This window comes from Rosa rugosa, chromosome 1 (assembly GCF_958449725.1).
Source record: "Rosa rugosa chromosome 1, drRosRugo1.1, whole genome shotgun sequence".
Classification (NCBI taxonomy): domain Eukaryota; kingdom Viridiplantae; phylum Streptophyta; class Magnoliopsida; order Rosales; family Rosaceae; genus Rosa; species Rosa rugosa.
In genome coordinates, this window is record NC_084820.1 from 33,060,559 (window position 1) to 33,075,288 (window position 14,730).

Below are 14,730 nucleotides of genomic sequence, written 5' to 3' on the forward strand. Positions count from 1 at the left end.
CATCTACCCATTTAAATCTCAAATGCTTGAACTACGAGTGGCTTGATCCCTTCCCGGGTACGTAGGCAACCCATTCCAAAATTCGGGTGCAGCCGCAAAAACAAACAAACACACATTGGTTTCTTTATAAATGGAATCAAAGGGTGTTCTCTTGTAACAAGAGATTGTAATTAAGAGACACATTCTGTCTTGAATGGGTCGAACCCGAAATAATTAAAACTCTATTCTGTTAATGAATACGAGTGAAATTACGTTGGGTGACATTTTACACTTTGTGCAATTTTTAATCCCAACACCAGTGTCTTCAGCTGCATCGTTAAGAATCAAGAAGGTGTGATTTTGAAAATGTGTACATATAATCTGAAATAATAACAATAAGGGAAAATTTCGCAAACAGTACACCAAGTAAAGGCCACTAATAATTCTTATACATAATGTTCCAAACCGATCATTTTGGTACACGGACTCTTGAGCCCGACCCACTATGTAGACACGACGTCAATGACACCGTTAACTCTAATGTCATTATGCATTTGTCAAAGGGTAATTTAGTACTCTCACACTCTGGCTCATTTTTTTGGTTTAAAAAAAAAAAAAATTTCTCCTGATCTCCTCTGACTCTCTCCTTCTCTCCCTCTCTGTCTCCCCCCACACACATACCCAAACCCAGAAACCTCGACCCCGGCGACCACCGCATCCCCTCCACCTTCCAAATCCATACCCAACGGACACCTCGAGTTTCCATTTCGATTACGTGATTTTCGGGACCAATTCCTTCTGTGCGTTCGCTTTGAATCTTGCTGTGTTCTTGCTTGTGGGGAAGACATCGGCTTTGATGATGAATGTGGCAGCAATTCTCCCCCACTTCCACCATCTCCTTAAACGACGTTGTCACCTCTGCCTCTTTCCGCTGCGATGACCTCCTCATCGTCGCCGCCAATATCTCCGGTCTCGTCCAAGTCTTCGATGTTAGAACCCAAACCCCGCTCCAGAGACTTGAATCCCACAATGGCCCTGTTCGCAATCGCTGATAAGCCCCATTTGGTCTCCACATAGTCGTCAAGTACTGGAACATCGCCGACGAGACCTCGACTTCGAGGTAAGGCTGACCAATCTCGGAGATCACAGCAATGGCGAACTTGTTCTTCTGCTGGTGAAGGCCACTATGCGAGATTGGTGGTCTGAGATTGGCTCTATGTCAATTTTGTTCTTTTTGGTACCCATCTCAAAAACAAAAAGAAGATCACAAGGGATTAGAACACAAAAACTAATTGGTTGAGAAAGATTTGAGAGAAGTCAGGTGTAGGTGTCCAAATCAACTCTGGGTTTGACTCATTGGAGACCAAGAAGCATGATGGCGGTGGAGGTGAGTAGCGATGGTGCTTAGAGAAGTGTGGTGGAGGAGAGAGAGCGAGAATTCTAGATTTGACGACTCGAAGTTTCATACAGAAAACCCAGAAGCAAGGAGGCGCAGAAGAAGGTGCTTCCAGCGGATGAGGAGGCGAATAATAGGCTGTTGGAGGCTGAAGGTGAAGGACGGGAAAGAAAGTGTGTCCCAGAATTGATTTGCATTGTTCCTAATTGAGTTGTTGTTGCTGTTGTTGATTCAGCAGAGATGAAAAGTTGTGGATTGATTAGGTTGGAATTGCAGAGGTGATCGGGATTGGGAGGGAGGAAGAGAGAGAGAGAGAGAGAGAGCTGGATGCCCAGAGAAAGAAAGTCGGGTGCTCAGAGTAAAAAACTGAAAAGACCATATTACCCCTCAAATTAACGGCGTCATTGACGTCGTGTACTGATAGTGGGTCGAGTTTCAGATTTCGTGTACCGAAATGCTTGGTTTAGAACTTTATGTATAAGAATTATTAGTGACCTTTATTTGGTGTACTGTTTGTGAAATTTTCCCTAACAATAATGCATAAAATAATTTATTACCAAATGATAAACTAGATTCTCTTGTGGAGTCTTGCGTGTGGAATAGGAAAACTATCCAATATCTCAACCTCCTTTGCTTCTTATTTTTACTACCATCAGGAACCAGTGGTTCCCTTTTACACCGCCATCCAGGATGAGAATAAAAATCTGCACACTATAAATTGTTACTATATGAAATATCTGTTTGAGAAGCTCAATTAAACAAATTAAAAGTGTATATGATACCTTTTCGCATTTCTCAAATACAAAGTATCAGAACTCAGCTTTGTTTTCTTTTTTCACGTTGGCAGCAAATTTTGACAAATCCTAACCTTCTTTTTTAGAAAGTGCTTTGGCCTACATTAAAATACTGAACTTAGTCTCCTACAGTCAAATTTTGCACAGACAATCCAAGTATATACACCCTTACTGAAAAATATGCACTAAAAAACCATTGAGAAGGAACTCCAGGTTTCCAAAGAATTCCAACTACAACACTTACCAACTGGTTTCCAGAAAAAATATGGTCCTCACCTTGATTGGATCTTTTATAATATTACTGCAGTGCTCTGGAGTAACAATTTTTTCTTTTTCTTGCTTCCACAAGTCTGATAGTATGAGCTCTAGTCTGATGAATTCTTTGTTCAAGATGTTTGTGCCCTCCTTTGTTTTCGATCGATGCAAGAAAACACAGTTTACTTCTAAAACAATTTAAATCGCCGTACCTACATGATATATATTTATTATTTGTTGATCACACTATAACAAGACATCAGTTAAGATTCACAAAGAAGGAGCCTAAAACTAATCATAATGTGTTGTTAAAAAAAAAAAAAAGTAACTGACATTGTTAGTGTAAAACAAGAAGAACAATTGAATAAAATTAAATGAAGTATGTGCTTGGCAAATTCTATAGCTTCATTAGGGACGTTGTCTTCATGAACTGATATTTGCACATCAAATTTTGCAGACTTCGTCTACCTCTTCATTACCAAGGATGAAGGAATCTCATTCATACGTTCATGTTTCATAACGTTAAATATATGACAACATGAAATGCCTTCACATTCAAACAGCTTACATGAACACTCCATACAAGGATCGTTTTCATCAGGATAGTAATCCGTCGTGTACTCAATCTCTTGCTTGTTGTCATTGTAACTAGATGTAAAGTATACTGTTTGGCTCCAATTTTTTTGGGTCCAAACATATACATGACTTGAACCAAACACCATAGTTCAAGATGTTATGAAATCGTCGACCCCATCAATCTCATTACGTACATGCTCAAACACACTATCAGTGAATATAGTACCTGCATGATGTTCCATGTTAAAAAAAAAAAAAAGAAGTAAGGACATGAATAGAGTTATGTGTCCTAAAATCTTTAAGTAGATGCTCAAACACGCTATTAGTGAAAATAGTACCTGCATGATGTTCCAATTTTTGAAGTGAAGAAGTAAGGACATGACTAGAGTTATTGGACCTAAAAGCCTCTTCCAAAACCTTGTTCCTAAGCCGTAACAATGCCCTATCAAGTGCTAGAATAAGTTCAAATAATTTCACACCGCTTTTCAGATAACCCTTCATATAGCTGTTCATACCTTTACATCTTTGAGTGCTTCTCATACGGGCAAAAAAATGGCCACTAATAAATGCCTCAGCCCATATTTGCATCTTTTCATACATCATCTTAACCCAATCTTTATTGTGGAGACCATGTGTGTTAACCATAGCATTCCACCATTTTTCAAAACCATCTGGAGTTATTTCATCCCACATACAACGTTTAAATTCATAAAAAACACTATTCTTACGCAGGTGCCTTCGGACATTCTTTGCTATGTGCCATGTACACAAACGATAAGGACAACCAGGTAGTACCACTTCAATAGCCCTTCGCATTGCTTTATCTCCATCAGTCAAGACAGCAATATGCCTTTTGTTATTCATAGACGATATAAAGATCTCCAAAATCCATATGTAAGTCTCAATCGTTTCATCCATGAGTAATGAAAAATAAAAAACTGTGGTCGATAAATGATTGTTTAAACCAACAAACAACACTAACGACTTCTCATAAGGATTGGTTTTGTAGGTACTATCAAACACCAAAATATCTCCAAAACAAGTATAATCCACCAGAGACTTAGAGTCTCTCCAAAACATATTCGCCAACCTGTTATTTTCATCTATGCTAAACTTGCAGTAGAATTGGGAGTCTGTGGCAACTTTGCCTCTCATATATGCAAGTACAGCTTCTGCATCGCCGTCGAGTAAAATTTCTTGGCGTTTTGAATCTAACTTGTTGTACAAGTCCTTCATGATAAACCAACATTCTTAAAACCCCCTGATCTATCAACAATGTATTCATATGTATGATAAGGCTTAACAGACACTCTCTGCATAGATGTAGCCAGTGCTAAATGATGATCTTGAACTGATCTATGTGATCGAAGAAGATACGACTCATGTGTTTGTGCAAGCTGATGTGAGTGGTTCATTATGAAATCATCAACAATATAGGCATTAATATTCGAACGTTACCTTACCTTACTTTGAACAAGCATGGACAATTGAATCTTGTTTCTTTCTTTGGTCTGCGAACTCTTTTCTTGGTACTCATGTACTCTTCTCTTCTTTTTCCTTGAGCAGAACAAACCAACAGCAATGAAGTGACTCTCCCTGTTCTGCGTGTACTTAATCTCTTGTAGTCGTTTCTAATATCAAAACCCATGGCCTTTGCATAAGCATTGTAAAAGGACTCAGCTTCCTCCACAGTCTTAAACTCCTGCCCTTTAAGATCTTCCGTACACAATTTATCATACCGAACTCCCTTATATTGCATTTCATTACCGCCACTTCCATTAGTCATTCCTGAAATAAAGAAAAAATTACACAAACTAATATTGCAAACTAATATGCAACATATAGTTCAAGGTATTTGTAGATGGATTCTCTATATCAAATTGAAACATGTAGGATCCTTTATTAAAACAAAATTATTGTACTGAGAACTTATATTAAAACAAAATTATTGTACTGAGAACAATAAGTGCGTTACATACTAGACCAATTTAAGGAAGAAACAAGGTTTGCAATTTGTAAAATGGAGTCTTTTGGGGTGTTTTGGATTGTGAGGTAGATGATGGTGAAACGAAAGCTAGTTTCTGGTTTACATGAAAGATCAAAGTAAACAGATTTTAGTTTATTGTCTCCTTCCATAACAATAAATGGATCAGTAGCTAGTTTTTTTTTGTTTTTCCTCTCTCAATAATGTTTACATTAGTTCAACTCAAGTAGGATGAGATGCACTTGAGAAAAACAAATTAATAAGATGCCTCAGTTTCCAATAAGATCTAACACACTCTATCATTATTTCCAATTGTTTATCAATTGCATGCACCAATCTTAATCAACTGAGATTTTCCTTTGTTATCCATGTTATAAAACTAAATGCAAGTTGGAAATTGGGTCCTTTTGCTGAAGGAGCATGAGCCAGGGTAGCATCTAAAATAGATGGGGCTGACATTAACCCCAATAAATTCTTCAAAGGTATATTCTTTTTTTGTTTAATCAAAAAGGTATTTAGATTCTAATTTATATAAGATTTGCTAAGTTAGTACTAGTTTCGAAGTCATATATGGAACTTCTTGTTATCATAGTAATGCCTAGTTTTCATTGTTTAACTTCCACTCAGGTTAGCAACGACCAATTTACTGTATATTATAAAATCAAAGCCACTGCAAGTTCTGATAGATGAAAAGTTCTTCTAACTACAAGGTGAGCTTATAGTACATCAGTTCAAAATTTTCACAAGGGCACTTGTTATGACAATAATGCCTACTTTTGATTGTTTACCTCCCAGTTAAATTAGCATCGACCAATTTACTATATATTATCAAATCAAAGCCACTGCAAGTTCTGATAGATGAAAAGTTCTCCTAACTATAAGGTGAGCTTTTAGTACATCAATTCAAAAATTTCACAAGGGCACTTGCTATGACAGAAATGCCTACTTTTGATTGTCTAACTCCCAGTTACTGTATATTTCAAATCAAAGCCACTATCAATCATTAACATACTTTTAACATGCTATACCCACTGATCAGTACGAGGACGACCACTACCATCAACATTCACAGCCTAATCCTTGGAAGTATTAGACAATAGAAGTTTAAATTGTTCAAGAAATTCGATTTATCAAAAAATTTCCCAAGATTAGAGTCGGGATTGTTGGATTATTCATATAGCAAGTAAAATTGTTTCCTTTTTACTTCTTTTGGAAAACAGACGTTTACTCCCAACAATGCAAAATTAACTTGAGAAAAGGAATCGTGGTGCATGGTGTTGGTGGGAAATTGAACACCAAATTGAAGCAAACAAGGATTACTATTAAGGTTGACAGGAAGCAAACAAGGTTAATTGAAGAAAACTTACCAGCGTGCTGCGAGCCTGCGACATATGCTTCCTTGATCAAGCTCTTCCTCCTTCCTCTTGTCTTCTCCTCTTCAAATTAGGGTTTTCTCTTAAAACAAAATTAGACAGAAACTGAATGATTGTTTGTAAAAAATGGACGAGTAATCTGGAAAAGGACAATATTCTTCCTCTAATCTTCTTCTTCTCCTTTTCAATTTAGGGTTTTCTAAATTTTAATTTCGATATGTAATTGGGAATCTTAAAAAAATAAATAAATTAATTAATACAGGTTAACGGGTAAGCAGGTTACCACTATTGAGTATTCTAGATCGTTAGATATATTCAACTTTTAATTAAATCCAACGGTCTAAAAAATTCAAAAAACTTGATGTATGACATACGTCAACATATACTAGAATTTTCCAATAATAAGTATGCTTGGTAAATTGATAAATATTTTTTTCCCTATACTTGTGTAGGAATTTTAATATTATTATTTATTATTTTTATTCTATAAAAATAACTATAAAAAAATAAAAATTAAAATTAAAATTAAAAAAACCGCTTAGGCGCTAGTCCTCAGTCCGCCGCCCGACTAGCGCTTAGCGTTTATAGAACCTGGACAACATTTAGAATACATATTCGCCCATCAACTTTCTCTCAAGAAGTGACCAAGTCTCTTGTGTATTTTGTGGCTAAAAAAAAGTGTTCCTTTGGTGGAGCTTTGGATTCCTCTAATTAGTGCATATTAGTGTGAGGCATAAAACTTATTGTTAAGATGTTGTATCTTGAAGAGGATAAGTTGTCGAGAATATTTTTGTTGCACCGGTATTATTATGTACATGGCTTGAATATCCTTAAAGAGAGCACGATACACGCATCACAGCGTAATTGTCAACTAGTTTCTCATCTAGAAAATAAAAATTATAATTTTTATTGTACTTTTAACAACACAAGTTTCAATAGCCAGGTATATATATGCCACATGAATGGTTGTAATCAATGACTAAAATATCAAAAATATTGCCGATATTTTTATTTTTTTTAGAAGGGGCGATATTATTTTTGCCTACCAATTGATTTTCGACCGAGATTTTCGGAAATATCAAGAAACTCGAGAAATATCGCAATTTTTCTGAGTTATTTCCGGAAACTTTCGAATCCATCTTCCTTTCTAGGGTATGGAAACCGAGGTGGGTTTGGACGGTGATGAGAGCTTGAAGGTCTGAAGGGTCAAGGTTAAGCCTACCGCAGTGAATGAGGAGGAGGAGGGAGAGGAAGGTGAGGAGGCGGAGGAGCTGCTGTTTGTCGGGAAAATGGTCCATTATCCGGCGGGCGGGCTTTGAATTGTGGACTAGCGGGTAGACTAGTTCATGCTTAGGTTTGTTTTGGGGTTTGTTTTATATAGGAGGAGGATGTGGAAAATAATGAAGAGTGTGATACGCTCAAAGCAAGCGCATAATTTAACCCTGAAAAGATCGTTAGTAGTATAAGCAAATAGGGATCGTTCTATTCCGGGGATTGAGGGTACACCTGTCATTGTCAAACAATTAAACAATTAAAATTAAAACAAAGTATAATATTCACAAATGTATTCACAAAATATAAACATTTTACACGAAAAGGGGGGATTTTGTTTTTGGTTTTTTTTCGAAAATGAAACTAAGTTAACAAAAACAATTAAAATGCAAAAACATAAAAATACGAATGGAATGAAGGAACAAAGATCAAAACCGAAACTTATGATTAAAATTGATTCAAACCCTAATATTGTTCATCTAAGTCATGAGAAAGGAGTTGATCATGTGAAACATTCGAAAGCAAATGAATTCCCATTTTTTACTTTTCAATGCTAATTAACCTAAGCGAAAGCACCTAGATTAATCCTATCAAACATGCAATCAAACCCTAGAAAGCTAGTCAATCATGTCATGTTTAACGCATTACACATAGAGAAAGGCTATCAACTCAAGTGTACAACTTAGTATGGAAAAGTCCACCTAATTGCAATTCTCTTTAATTAAATTCGATCTTTGTACAAAACCTTTACTACTTTGATTCAAGTTTACACAAAACGAAAAGTCGATTTCATGTTCTTAAACCTAGCACCATTCATATCGAAACCCTAAGTGTTTGCAACCACATAAGATTAAAATACAAAAGTTATCTATAACGCAAATTTAATTAAACAAACCCACATAAGCAACTCTCGAATCACAATATATGAATCTGAAAATTCTCAATTAATCATAAAAATTCCAGAAATAATACTTTGTTCAAACATATATGTCAACTAGTTCATAACCAACGAAATTCAAAGCAAAGGTTACAAAGGAGAATCGGATTACACCGTGGATGAAGATGAGATGGATGATTCACGTTGTGGATTCTTGAAACTCGAAAGCAAGCTTCAAGGATGGCTATGGATGGAAGTGCTCACGGCTTCTCTTCTTCTTCTTTGGCCTTGCTTGAACTCGTGGAGATGACTAAACTTGAAACTAGAGGATGGAAAGGAAAATGGAAAGGAAATGGAGAGACAAAGAAAATGGAATGGATGAAGGAATGTTCTTTCTTCTTTGTTGTAGCCTCTATTTATAGGCTACCAAGCAAAACTATTTGGATTTAAACAAATGATGATATGTTAGGTTTGAGCATTTAAACATTAATGGAATTTATTAGGTTTGAATATTTAAACACTAATGGAATTTGTTAGGTTTGAATATTTAAACACTAATGGAATTTGTTAGGTTTGAGTCACTTTCTACTCATTTTTCCTTCAATTAATTCTCCACCAAGACTTCAGATTTTGCCCGTGACTTCTTCATATGAAATGATCCATCATGAGTGTAGATCATTCTGTAAAATTTTCAGAATTTATCTCCATGTGTTTGGGCCGGAATTTCTGCTGGACTCCTTACAGGTCCAGTTTTCCAGTTTTGCTTCTGCAGAAAATTGGGCTGACTGTTTGAAGGCCTTCCACTTCTTTTTGGCTCTTGCACTCTTCATAAGAAATGTTTCTTAGGATGTCTAGAATGGATCTGGAAGGTTTCAGCTCATTTGAAGTTCATTTGGTCAGGTGGTCGCTCCTTCTTCCTTGCTTGGCTTGGTTTCTCCTAGCCGGAGTAGGAAAATGTGTAAAGTTGACCTTTTTAGTGCATTTCCATTTTTCTCCATCATTTTATGGACCTAACACTTATTTCATCATCATCTACTCCAATGTACCTAAAAATAAAAATTGAATTAAAAATCGATTCGTTAAGGAATTAACTAAGCAAAATGTGAGGAATTAACTATTAAAATACCACATTAAAATGCTCCTATCAAATTCCCCCACACTTAGCTTTTGCTAGTCCCTTAGCAAAATCAAAAACTAACAAACCAAAAAGACTATGACACAAAACAAAGAAACCAACGAAAAAATTGACTAAGTATGGAAACAAAAACACAAAGACTCAAAGAAACCAAAAACGTAAAACACAAAGCAAAACACAAAGAAAAAAAAAAAAAAAAAAAAAAAAAAAAAAAACGTCACACATAAAAGAGTAAATTCAAAGACAAAGACCATGATGTTGACATCACAAAGACCTCTATTGCCCTTTAACATATTGTCTCAGAAATCTCATACTTTCAAGACACCAAGATTAGCACTTAACCAAGAATCACATCATCAAGATATTCAAGAGTTAATTACAAAATATAATCCACATATAAGCATGTAAGACTTGGGAGTAAACAATGGTGGTGAGTGGAGCTCAACATATTTCAAACAAGTCATGATTCAAACCTCACATGGATATATCACTCTTTCTTCTCTAAGATTCAAGGCTCATGCTTAAAAGCTTATAATCACTCAATTATATGTGAGAGAAAATATTTTGAGGCAATCAAATAGCTCACATATATAAGAAACAAAAAGCACTTTGTGAATATAATTTTTTTTTTTTTTTTAAAAGATCTCATGAAAGATATCAACTACTTGCACGAATGGACCCAAGCCATATGTTCAACTCTTGTAACTCATCTCCACATCAAAGGCTGTCCCATCTTAAGTATCAAGAAGGTCTTCTCAAAGGTTGTAATGGGGCTAAGGCTCAAGGTTTTAAGAAATGAAAGGGTAAGGAATTTTAACAAAGTATCCTAAAAACCTAGCAGAGCTCATGTTGATGTAGAGAGACTTCTAGAAATCCACCAAGGCATAACGTCATACTCATGAGGCTTTATAAAAGGGCTTAATGTCTTCATCTTCATTCTAAACTCCCTTTGATTCTAGTGAATTGGACAAAGACCAAATTTTTCGATAGTGGGCCTTCAATTCAAAACAATCTCCAAACTCACCAAGTATGGGGGACTAAAATCCATAAACATTCTTTTTTTTTTATATTTTTTTATTTTTTTATTTTTTTTATTTTTTTATGGACAAGTCTACCCCCACACTTGAATTTTCACCTCTTCTTAATCCTTGTCACCATCATGTAGTAAGTCTCAAAAGATAGCTCCACTAAGTTTTTAGAACAAAGGGTAGGATTATAACTATACTAAGGTTCAGGGGTTAAGGATTTTTAGGGTGATGAAAGAAAAGGCTTAATGTAGGCTCAAAGGGGTTTATCTAAGGGGGTCCCACGACGGGCACAAATAGGGACACAGGCTTATTTGGCAATGGTGGTAGTTCCTAGGTGCCTCTATCCTTTCCAGAATCAGGGCCATGTATTGACAAAACGTCTTAACAAGCACAAGAGCGAATTCTAGCATTCTCTAGTCCATTAAACTTAATCTATGGCATGTAATCAATCAAGATGAAAGAATAATGAGATCAACAGAATCATCGCCAAGAAAATAAGAGTATAATTCATTTTTTTTTTCCATTAATCACTCAACAAAGAAAGGGCACATGGCTCAAATTCTCACAAGGGTTATTATGAATCATAACTTATCATCCACATGTTCATATTCTGTACCAAAGTTACGCATGCACCATATCTACTACACATTCATATGCTTTTCATAAATCATAATTAACCAAAGAATATCATCAAATATTATCCCAATCTTGTGATCCTCTTTTAGCCTTAATTTCAGAGATATAAGCTCATCCTAGACAGTTAAAAGGGCATCCTATGACTCAAAAATAAAAACAAAGGACTAAGACTCAATAAATAAAATCAACGAAATTTTTTTAATTTTTGACATTTTTCGATTTTTTTGTATTTTCCAATATATCTGACTCAAAATAAAAGACTCAAATATAAATCCCTTCCCCCACACTTAAATATTGCATTGTCCTCAATGTAATCAATCATAAGCATGCAATGAAACAAATAAGCATAGATAGAAGACATTTATGAAAATAAATCCTAAAATAAAAACAAAAGAGAAAAAAATAAAAAATAAAAAGAGATAGGGAAAGAGAAAGCAAATCTGTGTAGGTAGACTCCTTCACAGCTACTTCTGAATTGGGTTGCCTCCCAAGCAGCGCTTGAGTTTAACGTCTTTCAGCCAGACAGAATAGAAATTAGAAAGTTAGTAACTATAATTAACTAAGAAATACAAAATATACAATTTGGGAGATATTTTTTTTATTTTATTTTTTTTATTATTATTTTTTTATTTATTTATTTTTGTTTTTTTTTTTTTTGTAAAAAGCTGAATTTAATAAGACTGAATGAATGCATTTTATTTTATTATTTTTTTATTTTTTATTTTTTATTTTTTTTATTTTTTATTTTTTATTATTATTATTATTTTTTTTTAAAATATAGGACTCAAAATGAAAGACAAAAATATTTATAGAATTCAAAATGAAAGACAAAAATATAAATCCCTTCCCCCACACTTAAATATTGCGTTATCCTCAATGTAATCAATTAAAAGCATGCAATGAAATAAGTAAGCATATAGGGATGGAATTTACGAAAATAACTACTAAAACAAAAAGAAAATGGAGGAGTAAAAGGGGAAGAGAAAGCAAATCTGATTATATTCTGAATTGGGTTGCCTCCCAAGCAGCGCTTGTATTTTACGTCTTGCAGCCAGACGGTACCTACATTAAATAAAGTTAGTAACTTAATATTAACAAAGAAATACAAAAAAAAAAAAAAAATAATAATAATAAACAAGTAACTATGAATTACAAACTACAAGTATAATTAACAAGTATTTTGTACATAAGACACAAGTTAAGTACACAAGTGAGTATAAAACGTAAAAAGTATTTTTACAAGTATAAAGTGTGAAACAACAAAATAATTTACACGTAAAGAGTATGCACAAGTATTTCTTTTGTTATAAACATTATTGATATCAAATCTAATTCCAAGCGGTAAATCAAGTGGACGTGCGGCCCAAGTATAGTCGTCTAGACACAAAGTCCCTCCTACATCCGTTGGGCAACCTTACTGAAATGGCCAGGTAGGGGAGGGTGAACACGAGAGGAAAAATCCATTTTGGCATGAGCTAAGCCCATTTATAAGCACTTCTGGATTCAAAAACCCGTCATGAACGTTGTCCCCTTCCTAGACACCATCTCACATAGGATATTCTTACTAGGATGTAAAAGGTCCTAAGTGTGTTAGACAGTTCAATGAATGTTAATAAAGGCCGCCCTCAACCATAAGGGACCTGAACTAGGTACCAATAAGGGGTTTAGGCCAATATTAATAAACACGACTTCACCTATTCCTTCTTTAATTTACAACTCACAATTAAACTCGTATTCAACAATAAAAAAAAAACAACCTAGTTTATTTAAACTAAGTATCAAACAGTTTATATACAACAATTATAAACAAAAACAAGTGATTTTTCAATTCCCCGGCAACGGCGCCAAAAATTGATACGCTCAAAGCAAGCGCATAATTTAACCCTGAAAAGATCGTTAGTAGTATAAGCAAATAGGGATCGTTCTATTCCGGGGATTGAGGGTACACCTGTCATTGTCAAACAATTAAACAATTAAAATTAAAACAAAGTATAATATTCACAAATGTATTCACAAAATATAAACATTTTACACGAAAAGGGGGGATTTTGTTTTTGGTTTTTTTTCGAAAATGAAACTAAGTTAACAAAAACAATTAAAATGCAAAAACATAAAAATACGAATGGAATGAAGGAACAAAGATCAAAACCGAAACTTATGATTAAAATTGATTCAAACCCTAATATTGTTCATCTAAGTCATGAGAAAGGAGTTGATCATGTGAAACATTCGAAAGCAAATGAATTCCCATTTTTTACTTTTCAATGCTAATTAACCTAAGCGAAAGCACCTAGATTAATCCTATCAAACATGCAATCAAACCCTAGAAAGCTAGTCAATCATGTCATGTTTAACGCATTACACATAGAGAAAGGCTATCAACTCAAGTGTACAACTTAGTATGGAAAAGTCCACCTAATTGCAATTCTCTTTAATTAAATTCGATCTTTGTACAAAACCTTTACTACTTTGATTCAAGTTTACACAAAACGAAAAGTCGATTTCATGTTCTTAAACCTAGCACCATTCATATCGAAACCCTAAGTGTTTGCAACCACATAAGATTAAAATACAAAAGTTATCTATAACGCAAATTTAATTAAACAAACCCACATAAGCAACTCTCGAATCACAATATATGAATCTGAAAATTCTCAATTAATCATAAAAATTCCAGAAATAATACTTTGTTCAAACATATATGTCAACTAGTTCATAACCAACGAAATTCAAAGCAAAGGTTACAAAGGAGAATCGGATTACACCGTGGATGAAGATGAGATGGATGATTCACGTTGTGGATTCTTGAAACTCGAAAGCAAGCTTCAAGGATGGCTATGGATGGAAGTGCTCACGGCTTCTCTTCTTCTTCTTTGGCCTTGCTTGAACTCGTGGAGATGACTAAACTTGAAACTAGAGGATGGAAAGGAAAATGGAAAGGAAATGGAGAGACAAAGAAAATGGAATGGATGAAGGAATGTTCTTTCTTCTTTGTTGTAGCCTCTATTTATAGGCTACCAAGCAAAACTATTTGGATTTAAACAAATGATGATATGTTAGGTTTGAGCATTTAAACATTAATGGAATTTATTAGGTTTGAATATTTAAACACTAATGGAATTTGTTAGGTTTGAATATTTAAACACTAATGGAATTTGTTAGGTTTGAGTCACTTTCTACTCATTTTTCCTTCAATTAATTCTCCACCAAGACTTCAGATTTTGCCCGTGACTTCTTCATATGAAATGATCCATCATGAGTGTAGATCATTCTGTAAAATTTTCAGAATTTATCTCCATGTGTTTGGGCCGGAATTTCTGCTGGACTCCTTACAGGTCCAGTTTTCCAGTTTTGCTTCTGCAGAAAATTGGGCTGACTGTTTGAAGGCCTTCCACTTCTTTTTGGCTCTTGCACTCTTCATAAGA

At 34.7% G+C, this 14,730-nt stretch overlaps 1 protein-coding gene across 1 annotated transcript; it reads right to left on the reverse strand.

The window, feature by feature from the left end:
• Nucleotides 1–3,149: 3,149 nt before the first annotated feature.
• On the reverse strand, nt 3,150–7,655 carry LOC133726446 (protein FAR1-RELATED SEQUENCE 5-like). The gene is made up of 4 exons (XM_062153997.1): nt 7,520–7,655; nt 4,574–4,788; nt 3,339–4,230; nt 3,150–3,226 (listed from the first exon to the last, which is right to left on the reverse strand). The coding sequence occupies exons 1-4, from the start codon at nt 7,653–7,655 to the stop codon at nt 3,150–3,152; spliced, it is 1,320 nt and encodes a 439-aa protein (XP_062009981.1).
• Between the last annotated feature and the right edge of the window lie 7,075 nt (nt 7,656–14,730).

Excerpts from the sequence above, each read along its gene's own strand:
- LOC133726446 (XM_062153997.1), bottom strand. The coding sequence starts at position 7,655 with ATGGACCATTTTCCCGACAAACAGCAGCTCCTCCGCCTCCTCACCTTC. Across the intron at positions 4,789-7,519 it reads CACCGTCCAAACCCACCTCG|GAATGACTAATGGAAGTGGC; the intron begins GTTTCCATACCC and ends TCTTTATTTCAG. Across the intron at positions 4,231-4,573 it reads GAGTCACTTCATTGCTGTTG|GACTTGTACAACAAGTTAGA; the intron begins GTTTGTTCTGCT and ends TTTATCATGAAG.